This window comes from Centruroides vittatus, unplaced genomic scaffold (genome assembly GCF_030686945.1).
Source record: "Centruroides vittatus isolate TY-2023 unplaced genomic scaffold, ASM3068694v2 contig_19, whole genome shotgun sequence".
In the NCBI taxonomy this organism is placed as follows: domain Eukaryota; kingdom Metazoa; phylum Arthropoda; class Arachnida; order Scorpiones; family Buthidae; genus Centruroides; species Centruroides vittatus.
Window position 1 is genome coordinate 5,154,422 of NW_027121169.1, and position 22,788 is coordinate 5,177,209.

At 34.2% G+C, this 22,788-nt stretch overlaps 1 protein-coding gene across 1 annotated transcript; it reads right to left on the reverse strand.

Moving 5' to 3' along the window:
- Positions 1–13,298: 13,298 nt before the first annotated feature.
- LOC136970217 (uncharacterized) lies at positions 13,299–22,513 on the reverse strand. The gene is made up of 8 exons (XM_067264645.1): positions 22,129–22,513; positions 21,432–21,575; positions 19,343–20,155; positions 19,060–19,082; positions 18,263–18,506; positions 18,054–18,197; positions 17,228–17,992; positions 13,299–13,518 (listed from the first exon to the last, which is right to left on the reverse strand). The coding sequence occupies exons 1-8, from the start codon at positions 22,316–22,318 to the stop codon at positions 13,373–13,375; spliced, it is 2,469 nt and encodes an 822-aa protein (XP_067120746.1). The 5' UTR covers positions 22,319–22,513; the 3' UTR covers positions 13,299–13,372.
- Between the last annotated feature and the right edge of the window lie 275 nt (positions 22,514–22,788).

Sequence of the window (22,788 nt, forward strand, 5' to 3'; positions counted from 1 at the left end):
ATTCGCTCCTTCACCTTAAAAAACTGTAATGAATTCTTATTCTATATTAATTTATATAAAATATATAAATTTATTTTTCTATTGAATTATTAGCATTAGAAAAGAATGTAAAACTTTTTATATTTTAATATGTTTTTTTATCTGTAAAATAAATATAGAAAAATTGTCAATATATTTTTATATGTACTTCGCATATACTTATATTTATATATATATATAGGCCTATTTACATATATTTTTAATTAAAATAAGTTTTTTTAATTTAAAATAAAAAAATAATCCGTGTTACGGTACGTAAATTATTGTATTTGTCACTGGAAAAAAATTTATTCACTCATTTTATCTTTTATTATAATTCTTTCTCTTATATTTTACGTCATTCTTATATATATTTTGAATAAAATATTATAAATTTCATTTATAAATTCGCAGATTACTATTCTAAAATAGCCCGTAAACCATTTATATACTTATTCAATATAAACGTTTTATAAGAAATTATAGAAATACGTTGAAATATATACATTAACCCTGATATAACGTAACGTAATTAGCTTCATCCTAATTGAGCCGTAAATATTAAAGGACCCAATAGGATCTGTGACTTACTAAACGTACGATTTTGCATTGTCAGCTGGCCCACCAGTGGCCGAGTAGATAAATCTATTGGACCAATGGTAGTTAGTCACGGGTTCTGCCTCGCCCACTGACTGTCCACGTGAAATTTTCCGCGTATTCTTTACGTTAGTAATGCCTAAATAGGGACCAGTTTTCCATTAAATTCTTCCCCCAAGTAGATTTTTCCATGAAAGTCCTTCCAGGAGGTATTTCTCTCTACAGGTCACTCACGTAACCAAACAAAACCAGTCGCATTGTAAACGATGTTGTCACCATCAAATTTCGCGACTTTTAAACTACCAAATTGAAATTTGCGTGCCGACGTCATCAGTGGCGTAGCTAGCATGGGTGACACCCGGTGCGGATATCGTGGTGTCACCCTTTTTAACTCTTTTATAAAACACTGTTAAATTGTAATATCTTCGCACTCGAGCAACTTGAACGCTATATTGAACATGCGATGTCGCGACGTATGAGTTTAGATTTATAGAATAAATCATAGTAAGATTTTCAGCTGGTGCGAGCTCTAGTGGCGTCTCCTCATAGCGAAGAAACTGTGATGGTAAGCGAGGCGTTGACCTTTTTTTTTTTTTTTCTTTTTTAGGTACAGGCCTACCGAGTGTTACCCCTACACGGGTGACACCCCGGGCGGGCCGCCCCCACCGCCCACTCCTAGCTATGCCTCTGGACGTCATTGCTTTTACACTTTTTATTGGTTGAGGCAGCGCCGGATTAAGCCTCTAGCGGGCCCTAGACAAAATTTAAATTGGGGCCCCATTTAAATAAATTGCTTCTAAACAAATCTTATATAATGTGACATTAGCGTAGCTAGCATGGGTGACACCCGGTGCGGATATCGTAGTGTCACCCCAAGTCACACCGTAGTGTCACCCTTTTTAACTCTTTTATAAAACACTATTGAATTGTAATATCTTCGCACTCGAGCAACTTGAACGCTATATCGAATATGCGATGTCACGACGTATAAGTTTAGATTTAGAAAAGATCTCGTGGCGTACAGCACATTACTTCTGACGCACGGGTGACTGTTGACCTTTTTTTTTTTTAGGCAACGGCTAGTCGAGCGGAGCTTAGTAGGAATTGTTAAATACAGCCTTTTCTGTCCTATCGAATTTCTTACATAATTTTTAACTCGTTTTGAAACAGAAATCTTCTGCACTGAAGCCGGGCCCCTCCGAATTACGGGCCCTAGACATTTGCCTACTTTCCCTATTCGATAATCCGGCCCTGGGTTGAGGTACTTTGATTTAGCACCATATGCCATAAACTGTGCTAACTGTCAACGACCTTCTCCATTCGAATAGTTCCATCAGTTATACTTTTTATTGTATTTACTTTTTAAATTACTTTTCATCGCATTTTAAAACAAATAATTTATATTGTTGGCGAGATAGTTATGAAAATATATCCATCCTTATTAACGTAACTCTATGATTAATATACAAGATTAAGGTTATTCATCTGTCGCCATCCGTTGGTACAGAATCGATTTAAATTAATGTTTTGAATTAAACGTGAATATTTAATTCTCGGCTTTGGCATTCCATGTGCCACTAAATTGACCCTAATCACTTAAAACTGGTCCTACGTGTATACTAATTATCTTGCAGTATTTTTTTTTAAATTCACAATACGTCATCTTTTTTATATATCATATGGACTTGTACTTCGGTTTTAACTGTTAAAAGTGTTTTTTCCTCTATTCAAACACACCCAAAATGTCTTTTTTAAAGGATAATTTTAATAATTTTTAACATTTAATAACTATTAATAATTTTTTGTCTGGTAAGATTTAATTTAGGTCTGGTTTGATGGATACGGCAGTGTAACACACAGACGACCTGCCGAGAGGTGTTTCCCGATAGGACTTTCTATGGGAAACTGGTCCTTTTTCAGGTTTTCTTCACGTGCCAAACACATGAAGTAAACCTGAAAAATTCCATATGGCTGGCTCGTTGATCTTTCGGCAGAAAAATATTCAATTGTTTCAGAACAACTGATTTTTTTTTCTGCCGAACGCCTTCTATAGTAGCGGTACTACCGAACACATTGAGTGTGACGTCACGGTTATTACCGGAATTTATTTACGGTACTTTTTGATAGTATATGGGCTCAGCCATCTTTGTTCAGTTATACAAGTGTACAAAGATGGCTGCGCCCACACACTACATGTGTTCAATTGAAACTGTTGAATCTGTTGAACGCAACCTATGATTGGTTTACTCTACGTCACGTGATCTTTGGAAACCATTTTAGCGCCTGCATTCAGTACATGAGGAAATTTTGTAAAGAAAGAAACGAAATATGGAGACAAATTTGGCTTTGTACTATAGACTGGGGCCCGGGTTCACAAAACACTCGTATCATAACTTACGACAAAAATCCTCGTAAGTTGCATTCGTTGTATTTGCGACCAGAGGGTCGCACCTCGGCACCTCTTTAGCGCCTTGTTAGGACAGACACCACTGTGTCTTCTAGAATAAACACACAAACCTTGATGGCCGCAAATTCGGAATTCGTGCGAGCGGTCACGTGCGCGGAGGGTCGAATTCAGGATGGAGGAGGGTTGAGAGACGGATTGGAAGTGAGTCACTCGGATACAAGATTAACAACTAAAATAACCGATTTAATTCAATAAAAAAGAAATACATAGCTATATGCTATCGAATAACGATCGAGAGAGAGAGTTTACAAAAAACCACGAGTTGATATATATACCTTGGATGCACTAAATTGTGCGGACTTCCGGATCGCTGATTTGTCGTTTGTTCGGTCAGTTGGGAAGGCGTTAAATTTCCCTTTTTCTTGATGGCGGTCGGATATAATAATGAATAACTGGAAAACTGAATGGAGAAATGGATATCCGGGAAGTTCGAAGGTGTCAAAACACAGAGTATAATCCTTGATGACGATACCTCTCCTTTTTTTTCAGGGCACTTATTTCGATGCGCTCGCGAACTCTTGACGACCCTTGTTCTTGAGTCACTCCTTTTTATACTCCATATCACGTTATCCTTTTTCACCAGTCGTGAATTTCAGCGATTAGTTCCCAATGACACATTCAATGAGTTCCTGGGAAAGGAAACGACTCCGGGGAGAGAGATGCGATCCAGTAATAAAGTTCGAAAAACTTTCGAAAGATGAAAAATGAATTTTCTCTCCAAATTTCGTTAAGGCCGGTCTCTCACAATTTACAAAACATCATTTGCGATATTGTAAGTATTCTCGTAAGTCTTACAGTATCCTAAATGGTCTGGTAAACTAATACGAGCATCACGACAAGATGGCGGCTGAGTATTTAGCGTTACAACTCGATCAGCAAATGGAAACTATGTATATTATTAAAAATTATATAGGCCTATCTATATTGCATTATTTGATGATAATTATATTAAAATGTTTCTTAGAAATATAAAGCCGTTTTCTTACTTTCCCTGCTGTTATATAGCCTACAACGGAGGGAAGGTATGGCGATCAGTCAGAAATGACCCCCCCCCCAAGAATTTTACATTTTTGGAGTCAGGGGACCTTGAAACGTCGAGAAATGCAGAAAACTTTAGGGATATTTTCTGTATGTATGGTGTTAGTGTGTGGGGGGACACGATTTTGTTCACTCTCTTTGAAGCTTAATAACTCCTGTGCATTTTGTCGAAATTTCCTGAAATTTTGCAGGGATGTTTGTTTATTAGGAGAATCGATGCTATAAAAGTTTGGTGATTAAAGATCGAAAGGGTGGGGAGATAAAAGGGGCTGTGTCATATCTTGAGTAAGGTGTAACTTAATGACGATTTTACTCGTTCTTAGCGTTTATAATTTTTTTATAAAATCCATCCCTACCTTTAAAATTAAGCTTTTTTCTATTTTATAATAATTAAAATATAAAGTCTTTAATAATAAAATTTCGTAACAGATGGTGGTAACAGATGACGCCACCAAATGTTGCCGGAAAAGTTAAGCAACTCGTTTCTGGATTTTTCTTTTAATGAACAGAGCATTTATTTCAGAAATACAACATAAAAATACTTTTATAAATCAATCAAATAAGACGTAACTTGTTTAGATTATTAGTTTCCTCCCACAAGTTAAAGTTTTACTTATATTACTGAGTGTTAAAAAATATCGTGAAACCTCTATATTCGTAATATTCGATATTCGTCACATTTTGATGATCTTTTTTCGCCCCATATTCGTCTGTATTCTTCGCCATTCCCAACACCGGCAGTGGCGCTACAATCACACGCCCGCACCGTCAGCCAGCGGTGTTACTTATGTTGCCAATTTAGCTATTAATAATTTTTGCTAGATTTAGTGAATTTATGAACAATCTAGCTATGCAAATTACCTAAATTATAATGTCTTAGCCTTTTTTATAATGTTATCTAGATATAAAAAATCAAACAATTTTAATGGAAATAATAGCGAGGTTGAGACCGAAGTTTTTAACGCGAAAACGTGTACGTCGGACGTTCAGCGCCGCTTTCCTGTAAGCCTAAAGTTTGGCAATGGCGTTTGGAATGTCGAGCATGATTCCACTGACTTTCCAAACACCAATTTTGAAACTAATCAACGCGAGTAACAGAAAAGCGCATGACCACCGCACAAAGCAGACTGATTAATTACAGCTAGCTGACACATGTTCGCCAACTCAAAATTCAAATTTATAAGTAGACATTTTAATACAAATTGGCTGTTGTATAGATTACTTTCGGTGAAATTTCTGGACTTTTGAATATACATCTGAACTGAGGGGACCGAGACGAGTTCAACGGTACCCTACATTTGGACCGGAGACGAAAAATAACAAAGTTATCATATTTACGATTTCTTGCCTTTCGCAATGCACTCTACACCATTTTAGAGTTAGTTTTCCACTAGGTGGCGTTCGACTGTTCGTGCTCTCTACGGACTCCTCCTGGAGTGGAGCCGCCGGCAGGCCGCCCGATGTTTAACGTCATTAGTTATTGATTCACGGTAGTTCTTGAACAAAGAAAAAAAGGAAATGTATACAGAACTACAAGCAGCGCCGCTTAGTGGAAAACTAACTAAAATGGCGTAGAATGCATTGTGAAAGGCAAGAAATCGTAAATATGATAACTTTGTTATTTTTCGTCTCCGGTCCAAATGTAGGGTACCGTTGAACTCGTCTCGGTCCCCTCAGTTCAGATGATTCAAAATTCCAAAATTTCACCGAAAGTAATCTATACAACAGCCAATTTTTATTAAAATGTCTACTTATAAATTTGAATTTTGAGTTGGCAACATGTGTCAGCTAGCTGTAATTAATCAGTCTGCTTTGTGCGGTGGTCATGCGTTTTTTGTTTCTCGCGTTGATTATTTTCAAAATCTCAAGTTCCAATAGCTCCAACAAAGTGCACTGAAGAAAAACAGCAAAAAACGTAAGCTGTTAAAACAACAATAGAGATTTTTAAAAATTATTGCTAAGTCTGAAAATGGACATAGTAGAGAAGTTGCGGCCCAAGTTTTAATTTCTAAAACGTGAACGTCGAACGTTGAGCGCCGCCATCTTGTAAGTTTGATAATGGCGTTTTGGGCAAAATTTTCTAGATTTTTAGAAAAATTTTACAAGTGAAAAATTATAATAATTTTATTAAATAATAAAAATTAATTTTAATATACACATATCGACAATACATTAGATATTAAGCATATAGTTTTACAGTGCAATGCAAAATATATTACACATACTGTATATCATATTTAAAAAATAATGATGTGTATCACTGTCCTTCAAATATAAACATTTTTGTAAACATTTGTCTTAATTGTGCATCTCCGATCTTAATACTTTCCATTTGACACATATAGTTAATACGAATTATAAAAAATTCACTTCAAACATGTTGATTTGCTATTTTTTCTATACTTTTTAAATCAATTATTAGACCAATTATTGGAATCTTTTTTAAGTGTACAGTTTTTACAATCATTCAGTTTACTGAAATAATCAATTTCTTTATTAATAATTTTCAAACATTGGTTTGTTTCTGTTTGTGACTGGACTCTGTCCATCTCCTCACTGGGTGACAAGAATTAAGCGGGTCAAATATATTATTTATTTTCAACGTGAATTCAGCAGTTGCAACAACATTACGAGGTGCATTCAAGTTATAACACTTTCGATTTTTTTTCTCAGGACTGAAAACAGATAGAAACATGCGGTTTGTTTTAAAATACGCGTGCACTTGTTGTGAATGCGTGACAGAGATGGCAGAATGTACGGTACACAGAACTCTAGCGTTAGCGGCGAGAGTGCGGATTGTTTTTGATACTTAAAATGGCGACGTTTTCATTACAAGAACAGCGTGTAATCATTCGTTTCTCCATTTGAGTGGTGTGACACCGATTCAAATTCATCGCCAGTTGAGTGAGACATGTGGTGATGGTGTCAACATTGCATGGCAACATGCCACGTTCGCAGCCTTGTGGTCGTCTAGCATTCGTGGCACCCCACCTGAAGGACACTTTTCGCATTTTCAGGTCTTCATGCAGGATTGTGTGCACAGATCCTACGGAAATGCCTACTTTGGAGGCGATGTGTCCCACACTCATTCGGCGATCCTCCAAAATAACTTTCTCCACTCGCTCGATCATATCCTCAGACCAGCTGGTGCGAGGCCGAGATTATCTTGGTTTGTTGTCACACGACGTTCTGCCTTCTTTGAACTGTCGCACCCACGAACGCACATTAGACACATCCATGACACCATCACATGACTCGCTGAACTGGCGATGAATTTAAATAGGTGTCACACCACTCAAATGGAGAAAACAAATGATTACACGCTGTTTTTGTAATGAAAATGTCGCCATTTTAAGTATCAAAAACAGTCCGTACTCTCGCCGCTACCGCTAGAATTCTGTGCGCCGTACAGTTCTTCCATCTCTGTCACGCATTCACAACGAGTGCACGCGTATTTTAAAACAAACTGCATGTTTCTATGTCTTTAGTCCTGAGGGGAAAAAAATCGAACGTGTTATAACTTGAATGCACCTCGTATTAAAGCTTTCTATGCAATTTTTTTTACAAATATAAAAGCACTAGCAGATAGGCCCGGCGTTGCTCGGACAAAAGTAATGATAGCGAAGATTAAGATAATTACGTTATAGTTAACTTTACCCGTTTTCAAAGAATGCAAGAATTGGGTCCCCCTGTTTCTGGATTAATTAGAGAATTTTTAGAATGGTCTAAAAATATGTTCGATTTCCCATAAAAACGAAAAAAACTGTATCTGCGTCTTGTATGTTGCTTTCTCTTTACAATTCGCTTGTGCCAACGATAGATCTGACACCTAGTGGTATTAGCGCGAACTACATAAGTGAGGCGGCTGCTATGGGTATAAAGTAGTTTGTTAGAATAGAAAGTGTTCACCTATCTAATATAGGCCATCGTCAGGTTTAATATTATAAATGTTCCAAAATGGAACGTACCGTTTTCGAATATTTTACATATTTAAAATTCAAAAAATAATTTAACTTTAAAATAAATTGAAAGAAGTGTGTATATTAAATAAATAAATAAATAAATAAACAAATAAAACATAGAAAACAAAGCTAAGTAGAAAGAAATGATTTAAGGGTTTTTAAATGCCATTCTTTTTTCTTTTATATATTTCCACGCTGTTGGAAGCGCATTAGCATCCATAGCATTTAGGCAACTGTTTTTCATTTCACTTCTATAAATTTCCACCTTTTCCATCTCCAACGCAATGGATGGAGAGTGCACCGTTTAAATGACTTTAGCCTCTTTCCATTTTACAATCGTTCCTTCAGTCTGTGCTATAATTGATAATATTATGTTGTGTCGTTTGCCAACATTGTATCAAATGCTCTTTTTTTTTTATAAAAATCGAGAATGATCTATAAAAGAGCACCTAATATCTGTAGCTTGCTACGGAACGATAAAGACAGCGTGAAAAAGGAAGGTAAAGCTGGGGTATATAAAATTCCATTTGAAAATCAACAGTTAGGAATCGAAAAAGATTATGTGGGTGTGACTAGAAGAAACCTGGCGGTACGTCTGCGAGAACATACATACAATTTTGACAAAGGACACAACACTATTAGCAATTATGGCACAGACTGAAGGAGCGATTGTAAAATGGAAAATGGCTAAAGTCATTTAAACGGTGCACTCTCCATCCATTGCGTTGGAGATGGAAAAGGTGGAAATTTATAGAAGTGAAATGAAAAACCGTTGCCTAAATGCTATGGATGCTAATGCGCTTCCAACAGCGTGGAAATATATAATAGAAAAAAGAATGGCATTTAAAAACCCTTAAATCATTTCTTTCTACTTAGCTTTGTTTTCTGTGTTTTATTTGTTTATTTATTTATTTAATATACACACTTCTTTCAATTTATTTTAAAGTTAAATTATTTTTTGAATTTTAAATATGTAAAATATTCGAAAACGATACGTTCTATTTTGGAACATTTATAATATTAAACCTGACGATGGCCTATATTAGATAGAGTGAAAACATTTGTATAGAAAAATTTTAAGCTCAGCAAAATTAGCTGTGGTGAAACTGTAGTAAATTGTTTGCTGAGAAAAAGCTGGATAGATGTGAAGTTACCAGTTTTAGTATTTTCTCTCCTTTTGTAAGACATCTTTTTCGATCAGCCACATATTCTAAAATGTCACAAAGTGTAATCATCGTGACATAAACGACTACGAAATCAACTAGGATTAATGTCGGATACAAATGCGAATAAAACGTTTTGACTACAGAGAGAAAAGTTATTAAAAAGACAACACACAAGTAACTCTCGTACGTTGTCAAGCACGTTATACCCTTTGTGGCAGCCATTTTGGTCGACTCATACGCCACCTATATTTACTGGCACAAGCGAATTCCATTGTTACTTGACACATCCATTGTTACTTAACATTTCCATTGTTACTTAACACTTCCATTGTTACTTAACACTTCCATTGTTGATGGAAGTGTTAAGCCTTATTCCTGTCCCTCTCTCCCGTGGGGAGGAATTTCGAAAAATCTCTTCTAATTAGTGTGCATTCTCGTGACGTACCCTAACTCTGTACCAAATTTCAACTTTCAACTCCTAACCGTTTGCGCTCTGCGCTGATTATTATTATTATTATTATTATCAACTCGTCTCGATTATATACATAGATTATTTACAGATCTACTTAATGTCTGTGCTGCTATATTTATCTTTTCTCCACCATTCAATATGATACAATTTTAGTTTAATTGAGACACGAAGATCTTCTTTATTCTGTAAGTGATATAACTGAATAAAATATTGCCATTTAATAATTCTGTCATCATTCTCACCCATTTTTAGAACTTTAAGATCAGCCAAAAGATTCCTCATCAATTTCAACATACGAGCTGCATCAAGAAATGCATAAACTTTAATTTCTTCTGTTGAAGGGTGATAACTTCTTATGGATATTCATTGCCTACATTACCAAAAAGCTGATGTTTTAAGATATGACGAAGAAGTCCATTAAAGGTATTTTCTATCATTTTAGCATCAGATTTAGAAAGCATTTCTCTGAGCCTTTGAATAATGTTTTTTGAATTAACAATCTTATTGGATTTTCTTTTATTAGACTGTCTGCTATATTTAAGTTTCTTTTATAGCCGTTCACATTTCTATTTTGTTAAAATAAACATTTAATTTACTTGTATTACATTACATTTACTTGTATTAATCGATGAGTTGTCTCAAGATTGCTTCTTGAGCTCTTCTCGAAAATTCTTGACCTTTCTTAATGTCAAACAGGCAGTACCGCCGTTTAAAGCCGGGTAACTAGGGCACTTACCCAGGCCTAAAAGGATCCTGCTCGTTTATGACTTAGTTTTCTTTCCCTGCTCTGTTATATTAATATATAACAGAGAAAACGTATAGCGAGAGGTCAAAAAATGATCCTCCACGACTTTACATTTTTGGAGTCAGTGGACCTTAAAACGTCGAGAAATGCAAAGAAAAAAAAAACTTCAGGGGTACTTTCTGTATGTACGGATGTTAGTGTGTGTGGGGCAGAGCAGTAACTAGGATTTTGGACGTCTATGGCCAAGAATAAAAATGGCGCCTTTTTAATTTTTATTATTAAAAAATAATAATTTTATTCTACAAAAATGCTATTGTAAAAAAATTATCTAATGACATTCAAAATACAGCAGAGCAACGATTATCCGACCCCGATTAACCGACCGCGTTCTAGTCGGCAAATTTAAATGTCCGCTAGTGATGTGGCGCTACAATATTTGGCTATGTCTTGAATACTTTAATATTATTTTTGTTAAATGTCTGCGTGTTTTAGCTGGCAACACTGGCTCGACCATGAAAGGGAGGCCAGTATTTAAACCATGCTTAATTTTTTATTTTGTCTTTATTTCGTGGAAAATAAAAATAATTTTTAACGATACAATAGCGACGATTATTATTTTAAAAAAAATTTTGTTAAGCTTAACATCGATGAAAATTCAACGCGAAGTAGGTTAATAGCGATATACTAACATACAAATTATATGGGATATACTAATATACTAATAATGTATTTTTTCATACTTTTCGGTTATCCGTTTTTTCAGTTATCCGACAATCCCAGTCCCCAATTGAGTTTTTTTTTTTTTTTTTTTTTTTTAACTCTTTTCACCCTGTGGGCACTAAGAGGGCCTCTTTTAGTAGGCCCATTATGGGTTCGGCCAGGCCCACAATGGGGCGACCGGGTGGTGAGGGACGGGGCCCGACATATTCGAACGGACCACCCCCCGAAAAATTCCTGGGGATTATTCGACCCGTTCGGATTCGATCCCGGGTCCCCCAGAGCGGTAGGCTGCCACCTTTTACCGCTCGCGCCATCCGGCCTCCCCAATTGAGTTGGATAATCGATGCTCTACTGTACTATATAAATATAAAAATTTTTTTGTGTTATTAATTTCGAATACATATTATTCCGAAACCTTCTCGTTGACGCCTTTATTAAATCAGCACCTATGGCGGGGGCCACATTGCCATACTCTAGTTACGGCTCTGGTGTGGGGGACACGATTTTGTTCACCCTCTTCGAAGCTTCATAACTTCTGTGCGTTTTGTCGAAATTTCCTGAAATTTTGCAGGGAGGTTTGTTTATTAGGAGGATTGATGCTATTAAAGTTTGGTCATTAAAGATCGAAGGGGTAGGGAGATAAAGGGAGTAGTGTCATATCTCGAGTAAGGTTTAACTAAAATGACGATTTTACTCGTTAAAATAGCATTTACAAATTTTTTTAAAATCCATCTCTATCCTCAAAATTAAGTTTTTTGCTATTTTATAATAATTAAAAATATAAAAATTTTAAAATAAAATATCATAACAGATGGCGGTATAAAATTTTAAATATTGCCAGGAAAGTCAAACAACTCAAAGTTTTTTCAAATATGTAAATATTTATGTCGATACTTTGTCTCTTACGAATTTGTCACACGTATTTAAAATAAATTTTAAGACAATTTGAAATGATAAGAAAATATTTACGAAACGTTTTTGAGCTTTACTATAGATTACTCCCTATGGAATTTCGGGACTTTGAGTATATATTTGAACTCAGAGGACCGAGACGAGTTCAACGATACCCTATTTTTGGACCGGAGACAAAAAATAACAAAGTTATCATATTTACGATTTCTTGCCTTTCACAGTCCATTTAAGATTTTTCCGTCGCCTAGCGGTGACGGTCATCTCCCGGTGGGATAGGTTAGGTTTGTTGGACAAGCCGCGATAGCGGCGCATAATACTAGCCAACCGCGAGAGTGTGCGAAAAGGACTTAACTCCAACTGCAGACGATCAGAGTGCTCGTAGATCAACATCTGCCTCTTGAAGTATATATGGTCGGACTGCCTGTTAAACACGCGATAGGCTTAGTGGAGAGAGAGACGCGACTCCCGATCATCGCGCGATCGCCGAAAAAAGTATGATAACTTTTTTATTTTTCGTCTCCGGTCCAAAAGTAGGGTATCGTTGAACTCGTCTCGGTCCCCTCAGTTCACATATATACTTAAAATCCCGAAATTCCATAGAGAGTAATCTGTAGTATATCCCATTTTTGTAAATTTATAAGCATAACAATGGATTATATGAAATACAATAAATATTGAAATGAATCTGTATCAATCATCTTACTACAAATTATTCAGAAACTCTTATACCAAGCTACAAAATAATCTTCTGCAGTTACAAACTTCTAGCTTCCAAAATGCACACTCCTGAAACTACATTTCGTCATGTCTATAAAGAATTCCAACGATTTCGCTTTCATTTCCAAATTTGAGGTTTTCAGGTGTTTACTTCGCGAAATAGGGAGCCAGTTTACCATTGATTGCTCTCCCTGGAAGCACTTACCTGACAAATCGCTTCATCTCACACAGAATAAAGCAAAATTAGTAGTGTCTTATATTGTCCATTAATAGAAATTACTCTAGGGTACGAATCCACGACCATCAGTGTCTAGTGGTTTTATCCAAGCACTGGTGAGCCCGAAAGATGACTGAATATTCTTTTGAAATATGTTTTAAAAAAATAGATATTTATGGAATAAATGTTAAGAAAGTAAGGAAAATTTCAGAAAAGCTTTATAAAATAAACATAATTTAATTCTTTTAAAAATCAAAAGCAGCAACGTGTAACTGGTTACGTTTATTTAATATAAAAAAATAACTTAAAAAATGATTGAATTAATAAATTTTCTTGGATATTTACAGTTTTGTATCACACTGAACATTTTTATCACGAATTCTTTGTATAAGAGGTTCCAATATCCACAGAAATGCGCAACCAAACAAAAGCGAAGCTAAGAGATAAAATAAATAATCATATCTTCCGATCTTTTCTCTAAAGTGTCCTGTAATAAAAAGATTTAAGTTATTATTAAAAATTCATTTTATATTAAATTATTTTAATCCACATTAATACACTTAGATTATACGATATCTTAAGGATCTACAGTTTGCTACAAGGAGGACTTTCCTTTTATATACATCCTTCAGAATACCGAAATCTTTTAAAGGTCTCACTCAAGGTGGGGTTATAGAGAAGGGTCGTGTGTCATATCTCGAGTAGAGTAGGACTTAACGAAGATTCTACTAGTTGTTAGCATTTTCAGTTTATTTTCTTGTTTTAAGTCGTCTCTACCCTCAAAATTTAACTATTTGCTATTCTGTAATAATTATTAATAGTATAAAAAGATTCTTTAATAAAATATCGTAACAGATTGGTCTGGATTTTAACGTGTCTAATACCTAAATAGGGTCCAATTTAGAGTCCCATAGAAGGTTCTTCGGTGGGCATTACTCGTTGGCAGATTGTGATGCTGTAATCTATCAACCCTAAGTGCATGGGCTTAAATTATAATTGTTCTTTAAATGCATTAAATTTTAAAGTATACTTATAGGCTACATGAAACTGTATAATAAATTTATATATAAAACTAACATTTCACACAAATATAGCATTTTTTTACAATTGAAAACCGAATTTCAAGCTTCCTTTTAAGTTTAAGTTTATTTCATGTTCGTATCTAATTGATAAAGTGTCATCACATAAACTTTAATTTAATTTGATAAACACGTAAAAAAACTAGACTTACAGATAATAATATAAACTTAGAGTTTAATAAACTATATAAAAATAGTCCCCACACAAAAATAAGTGTAAAAAAAAGATAAATCCATCCAAATAACATAAATTAAAAACAAATTTTCAACAGTAATTATCAATTTTTTCTCAAGTTTTATCTATCTGAAAGAGGACCGATTCTCAATAGGGTTGGTCAAACGTGGATCTGTACCGACACGAATTGTTGTACAGATAAATACTCATCCATTATTACATAAATAATTTAATTGCGTTTAGCACTATTTTATTCATAAATAAATTAAAAACGAGAATAATTTTTAATTTATATACGGGTTTAATCAAAATTTGATCGGATTGACAGTGTAACACAACGCAATACATGAGCAATCTCCCAAGAGAAGACAACTCCCAGTGGGGAGTATATAGGCCTATATGGGAAAGTGGCTCCTGTTTATGTGTTAGACACGTGAAGAAAACCAGGAAAAATCCACTATTAACAGAAAAGAATGGATTTTTCCACTCTTCACTATTTTCAGAGGGAAGATCTAATAAGATGTAATGCGTCTTTTGGGGCAAAAATTAATATAAGATCCGATCTTATTTTCTGGGAAACACGGCAATTATATTATAAAACCTTATACAGAGTTACAGGTACGTATATAAATATAACAAGACCTAAGAAATTATAATTATATGTTTGAAGAATTACTTTTTTAAATAAAATAGCAACGAGTAGCTTAACTTTCCTGGAAACATTTAAAATTTTGGTGGCGCCATCTGTTATCATATTTTATTTAAAAACATTTATATTTTTAACTGTCATAAAATGGCAAAAGGCTTAATTTTGAGGGTAGGGATGAGTTTTATAAAAAAAAAAAAAATTGTAAATGCTAATAACGAGTAAAGTCGTCATTAAGTCCGACCCTACTGGAGATACACGCGATCCCCATTATCTCCCCACCTCGTCGACATTTAACCACTAAATTTTAATAGAATTAATCTCCCTAAAAAATAAACCTCCCTGTAAAATTTCAGAAATTTTCGACAAAAAACACAGGAGTTATTAAGCTGTAAAGAGGATGAACAAAATCGTGCCCCCCACACACTAACACAGAAATTACTCCCAAATTTTTTTTTTTTTTTTTTTTTTTGCATTTCTCGACGTTTCAAGGTGTTTTAAGTCCAAAAATTTAAAAGTCTTGTGGAGTCAATTTTTGACCGATCGCCATACTTTCCCTCTGTTATATATAACAGCCGGAAAAGTAAAATGGATTGGTTTGGTTTATTTGCCACGTGCCGCATGTTCCAATGGAGGATGCTCCCGAAAGAACTTTTGTGGAAAACTGACCCCTATTTAGGTGGGGTCTCAACGTGGCCAGTCCGTTAGCCAGGCGCGAAAGAGAGTTCAGTGGTTTATCCACTCGGCTACTGGTGGGCTAGAATAATTCGGACTTAGTTTATTGCATTTTAATGTAGAAAAGTGTAGGGCATAAGTGTTCAGACAATCGTCTAGAACTCTTACTGGAGCAAATTCTGTGGTACCCACTGACATGCAATTCCCGCCTTAGACAAGACTGTTCTGTAATAGTTTATATTGTAAAATAGTGTTACACCCATCAGTGGCCGGGTAGATAAAACACTGAACAGTAGTTTGTCGCGAATTCGGGCCTGCCAACGGGCTTGCACTATGGAGTTTTCCGGGCTTTCTTCACATTAATAACACACATATACGGGCCAGTTTCCTATAAAAGTCCTCTCAGAAGACAGTCACTCGTGTTGACGTAACCAAATAAACTACCCATATAGTGTTTGCGGTTCATATGGTGTTCAATTCATCTCGTGGTTTTCTATACCAAATTAATATTTTTTTCCTGAATGTTTTAGATTACAATAAGCAAATTTTGAAACTAAAAGAACAATAGGCTAATAAAAATAAAGTTTAAAGAAAATTAGACGGACACACGCTAGTGTCATCTGTTGACGAATAAACGTATTAAAAAAATTATTATTTAAGTATTCAATAACAATGAAATTTTAAATGATACAATTTCAAATTTAATCGAACGATATCACTTTTCAGCGCATTTACATCAAATTTTCATTTTAAATAGATATATAAGATATTCAATTACATACCATATAAGAGGATTTACGTAGAAAAATTATAGAGGTAGTCAAAAGTAATGCATTTTAACATCTAAAATATTTATTTCTCAATCAGATTTTATATTTGGTGACCTGTTTAATGTGCTGAAAGTCCTTGACAATATCCAGAAATATTGGTATCGGGTGGAGAGAGTCACGTGGCAAATCAACTTCAAAAGTACACTATATCGAGGTCAAACGTAAATTAAGGGAAGACCCAAAGGTAAGAGTGTTTTCTTATCTCCAAATACATTTCAGGGACCCATGATCGACCAGTTGGAAAAGCTGCTTACTTCTTTTAATAATTTTATTCTTGTAAAAGTTTTAAAATCATTTTATTCGTAAAAGTTTGTTTCCGGAATATTAAAATAAAGTATTTATAACTTATCTAATGGAATACTTTAACCATAAACATAAAACTTTCCACTATTTACGTTGTGTAGAGTAAATTACGTTGTCTCTTTCAAGAATAATTACATATTCTGACGTCATACAGTGGCAGTTACGTAATAAAAACACAATTTGACAAATTAGTCATCAACTTGCTACCTGATTATGATTGGTAAATAGTATTATTCGCTAAGAATCCTTTATTCACTTCCTGTAAGATAATTCCCGTTTTTTTGCGTGTCTAACACCTAAACAGGGACATTTTCCCTGTGTTAGGTTAAACCAAACCCGTCAAACCAAACCAAATCCTATATTACAAGATAATTTATATATAACTTGGGAATATTTTTGAAATAGTTTCATGAAAATAAAATGTTTATCTTCTTATATTTCGAAATGTTATTATTAAGTAATAATTTAAATTTATGTACAGTACTTGCCTGTTATTGGTGCTTGAACCAGCAATACCACCAATCCAGTAATAAAATTACTCAAACCGACTGCAGCTGGTAATTTATTTATACCTAGATATTCGGATAAGAAAACTGATTCTTGAATAATCGTGCATCCGGAAAGAAATCCAAGAATGGATGATAAAACCATCATCACCGTGTAACTCCATAATTGAGGTAGTACACATAGTAGACACCCCATGGATAAGAAACATAAGACCACAACGTTTACTCTCTTCATGATTCCTAAATCCACAATCCATCCTGATCCGAATCGTCCACACATATCTGATAGGGCATAAGCTGAAACTAGAAACACTGAAGACGTGGTACTCACTTCTCTATCAACTGCAAAATCGACAATTACTGTCCCGTAGATATTTATAAACAAAAAGAATATGGCAAAGCTAATAGAAATGATCAAAAATATGGGATCTTTTCCAACTTCTGCAGCGGTTCTCAAGGTCTTCCATTTGTTTTCTTTATCGTCGACAGTCTTCTGCGATTCTTCTACGCTCTTAGGCTGACGATACAAACAAGCTGCGGCTATACCCTGCATCAAAACACCACCCAAGAGTAAGAAGCATCCCTTCAAACCGTAATTAGTAATTAGAATTTCTAGTAAAGGTGGGAGAACAAAAGATCCAACCGAAGCACCGCCTCTAAATATTCCCATTGCTGTTGTTTTATATTTATTAAAATGCATATTGATGATAACCGGGTTGAAAGTGTAGATGAGACCATTACCTAAACCTAAAAACATTTTCAATTATAAAATTTAAAAAATTGTTGAAGAAATTTTCGAAAAACTTACCGTTAACAATTCCCAAAAACAAGATAAGAGAGATAAAATGTAATGAAAAATAGCAAAGAATGCATCCAGAAGCCGAAAGAACACTACCGATCATAACCAATTTTCGAATGGTGAGATATTGAATTAAACAGGAAAATATGGGCCCTGAAAGTATTATTTATTAATCGTTATAATAATTTAACACTGCGTAATTTGTATATAAAAGTTACCTGATAAATGCATCACCGAAGCCATCAGACTTAACGGCCATGCCGATTGAACTCGACTTAATCCCAGAATTTGTGTAAACGAAACATAAAGTACACTCCCCGATCTAAGAAATCCAACAGAAATAAAATTGGTGACAAAACAAGCAATGGCAACAACCCACGCCCACCCTCCATCTCTGGAATCTGTATCGTTTTTCCTTGCCATGACATTCACCAAAGCACACAACTCCAGACTGTCTGCTACCTTTTACATACGATCTTTGTACTTTTCCTTTCTAAATATTTACAGATGACCCAGGCGATTGCTTCATCTTTGTAATGGTGTCAGCTTTTAATGCTTTTTAATACACATATAACGAAGGAATGTCTTTATTAAAATTCTTCGTCGTATCAATGTCATATATGATCGATGGCTCCCAAGATATGGTGTGTTTTTAGATATTGAAATTGCGTGTAAATTTTTATGATGAATTTACAAATCTATGATATGTTTCGCGCTGTTTTTTTTCGTGTTTTACATATTTAAACAATAAGGGAAATTATAATAAAGAAGCCACTCGTTTAAGTGGAACAGTTGCAAGAACATTCCAGTTTGTATGAGAATCGGGACTCGATCGTGTTTATCGTTAACGTTATTTCCAAATAGGTCAAGCATAAAATTAGGACAAATTGAGAGATTCCTTCGTGCCTTTTTAATGAACTTTACATCGATTTTATAATGGAATGGGAATATTTTTAAATTTTAATTATTTTATCACTTTCATTTATTAATTAAAAATTTTAAGAAAATTGTTTACCTCTCGAAGTGCAGCTCGCGGCGCTATAATTAAGAAATAACATTAAAAAAAACAGTTTTTATAGATAAAATATGATGTAAAATTAATTATAAATTTTATTTTCATCGACTAAAAAGGTTCTATAATCCAGCATAAACCAAGGAATATTTCCATTCCTCCTAATAGTAAAATATTGGATCGTAACTTCCTTTGATGTCTCTAAAATATCCTGAAAATATAAACATTAATCATGAAATTTCTAGATAATGATGATGATAATCGAATTATAAAATGTAACACTTACCTATTAAAAGGGGGGCCGCAAAATTTATTAATCCAAAAAATGTATTGCCTAAACCCAAAGATAATGGTAACCTAGTTAAACCAAGATATTCTGTGAAAAGCACATAGCTGTTAACGACCAGACAACCAGTGAAGATGCCTAAACAAAGCGCAATGACGAGCATCATTGTAAAACTAGAAAAATGGGGTACACAAAAGAAGAATATTCCCATTCCGAAACAGCACACGACCACTAAATTTTTTCTTTTCATGAAACCTAAATCTGTAATCCACCCACAAGCTAACCTACTGCATAAATCAGAAAATGAGAAAACCGATACGATAAAAACACCCCTGGTAACTGCTATGGAACGATCAGAGGCATAGTCGACGACCACAGTTTGATAGGTAATGAAGCAAAACATGTTGAAAGAAAAGGTCGATATAATTACATAAAAAATGGGTATTTTGAACAGCTGATAGAGCATTTTCATTATTTTAAGAAACTTCGACTCCTCTTTGGTGTTTAACATCTTCTCCGATTCGGGCCCATCTACTGCAACGTCCTCCATCTCTACGCGATTACGTTTTGCGCTTTGCTTAATGGGTCTGAATAACATAGCCGTCACTAAACTCTGCACTAGTACAGAACTTAATAACAGGAAACTTCCTCTTAAACCGTACTCGATCATTAAATATTCTGTTAGAGGTGGCAAGACGAAAGATCCTATAGAAGAACCCGCGAGTGAAAGGCCAGTTGCCATGGTTCTGTATTTAACAAAGTACTGGTTAATTGCTATGACGTTGGAATTTTTGGCTAATCCGGACCCTATTCCTGAAATAAAACGTACGCAAATTAGTATAAACGAGTGTTTTAAATCACATAATATGTAAATTGATTTTATAGGGTGATTCAATGGGGGAGTCTCCATGCAAAACACAGACCACTTAAAAGACTTTACTGTGTGAACATCTCAAGTAAGGTCATTCAGGCACTTTATAAGGAGTCACTTCTAAATCACAGAATATAACTTCTGCAACTTGGAGGTGACTACATATAAAGTGCACCCTTTTTCCATGTAAATAAAATTTTGAGTCACCCATATTGTAAGCCAATTTTATTTAGTTTTTTAACGAAGAAAATCTGAAAATTTTGCAACTTTTCCACAATATGCGGTTTATATTTTAAATTCCCAACTGCATTGTTTTATTAATATCTATTGAGTAACCAAGTAGATTGATATTTTATTGAAAAGTCAAGGATACTAATTGCTTCCCGTCTTGAATACAAAACGAGAAACTGGACCACATTTTCGTATCTTAATGTTTCTCACGTATTGCCTGAAGCAATTTCCATCCTTTTTTTCTTCATTAAAATTGGAGAAAGCTGGATTGAAATCATTAAAAATCTTAAATTTGATAAAATAAAAAATGAATAATTGAATTTTACCGAATTGTTGAATGAATTATGCATGTTTTACTGTAATTAAGCGTAATGTGAGTCATGTGAGAACTTCAAATATTCGAAGTATTTTAAAATTATTAATTAAATTATTTTTAAATCTGGTAATTTTTCATTTAAAACGTATTTTTTAATCATCATTTTACGCTTATTTGATTTTCTTCAAAATAACGAGATAAATTAAAAATTACATGTTTTTTCCTCATGAATGGTTGTAATTATATTTAAATAACGATGATGATAATATTTTTTTTGTAATTAGAGAATTTTTCAAATTTTACATATCTTATCTAAACTTTTTATAATATTTACTTCACATTTTTAAGCTTTCTAGGCCCTATATTACATTTAAACCATAGTTTTTTAAAATGTGGCTCGCTAATCCCTCAAAATTGCAAGCCATATTTTTAAGTATTGCAACCTCTTATCATGGTAAAATGAGACCTATATAGCATGAAAATGTTGGGAATCATTAATTTAAGCATATTTCTTCACCGAAAATTTTTAAAAAGTTCTTTAAATTAATCACAAATAAAACCAGCGCATAAACGATATATTGAGCAATATTCAAATTTGTCTTATGAACTACTAGAATTTCATATATTTAATTAACTGAATTTAATTTTAGGGGTTTTAGTGGTTAACTTACCAAAGATAATTCCAAAATAGACTACTATTAATACGATATTATTGGCTGTATAGCATAGTGCTACTCCGATAGACGACAGAAGAGTGCCATAAAAAACGAGTGTCCTAATCGAAAAATACTCAGCAAGAATTCCCACGAATACACCTAAAAGTGAAAAATATATATTCTTATAACTATAATCCTTTATTTAACATTATTAAAAAGTCTGTACGGGTGTTTTAAAGTGCATAAAAAATAATTTCACTTTGATAAGCATTTCATTTTGTTTAAGACTTTCATAAAAATCTGATAAAAGCGAGCCAAATAATTAATCATAATGAATAATTAATGAGTTTATCTACAGTTTTATAATTACGTAAAGATTTTTGCTATGATAGACCATATGACTATTCTTAGAAAGCTAAGTAAACAGATTTCTTTCAACACGAAGTTCGGATTCAAGTTCAAGAAGCATACTTGCTCGTTGCTAACTTGAAAAACGTTACAAATTAATATTTTAAAACGATTTATTATCTAAATTTAATTATTATAATAAAGAATAACTGAATAAATTTCGGCTCGGAATAATTGCAAGACGTTAAATGGTTCCCTTTGTAGTCGGAGGTACAAAGTTCATCCTTCAGTTAAAATATAACCTTTGCACGTTTCTGAATTATAGTTTAAACTATATTTAATTGAATGTTTTACAAGTACTTACCTAAAATAGATAGCAGGGATGCTGCCAAAGTGAATGGCCAAGCAGCATTTTCTCTACTGATATTTAAAACGTCAACTAGAGCCACATAGATGACACTGGTGGATCGAAAGACCCCAAGGGAAGTAAACATAGTACAAAAACTCGCTACAGCTACGATCCATGCCCATCCTCGATCAATGTTCTTGTTCATCTCGCTGTAAAGTATCGATAAGATTAATGTGCGTCACGTTTGACCTTCGTCGACACTCGCACTCGATAACTGACAGTCGCACCAAAGAACTGGCGAATTGCAATCGTAACAGTGATTTACCGAAACGACTAGTCATTGCCGAGAGGGGGAGGAAATAATTACAGCTTACCCGAAGTTTACATAGACCTAAGGGGGAGTAATTGTGTACTTATGTTAGCAAAACTGAAACTAGGTTAAAGCCATTACAAACTTTTATATTCTTCAAATGACAATATTCGTATTTTCCTGTATAATAAGGAAATTTCACCTACAAAATTTTTACATACTCGTAAATTTTTCAACGTAGTCATCATTTTTCTTTAATTCTTTTCTATTTTTAGAGAAATTTGCTACCTCTATTGTTGCGAAATTCTCATTTAGTTCCACTTGAAAAGAGTATCGTAAGTACAAATGGGTGTTTAACACCCTAT

Excerpts from the sequence above, each read along its gene's own strand:
- LOC136970217 (XM_067264645.1), bottom strand. The coding sequence starts at position 22,318 with ATGAACAAGAACATTGATCGAGGATGGGCATGGATCGTAGCTGTAGCG. Across the intron at positions 20,156-21,431 it reads CTATTTTGGAATTATCTTTG|GAATAGGGTCCGGATTAGCC; the intron begins GTAAGTTAACCA and ends GTTTTATTTCAG. Across the intron at positions 18,198-18,262 it reads TTCGGTGATGCATTTATCAG|GGCCCATATTTTCCTGTTTA; the intron begins GTAACTTTTATA and ends TAATACTTTCAG.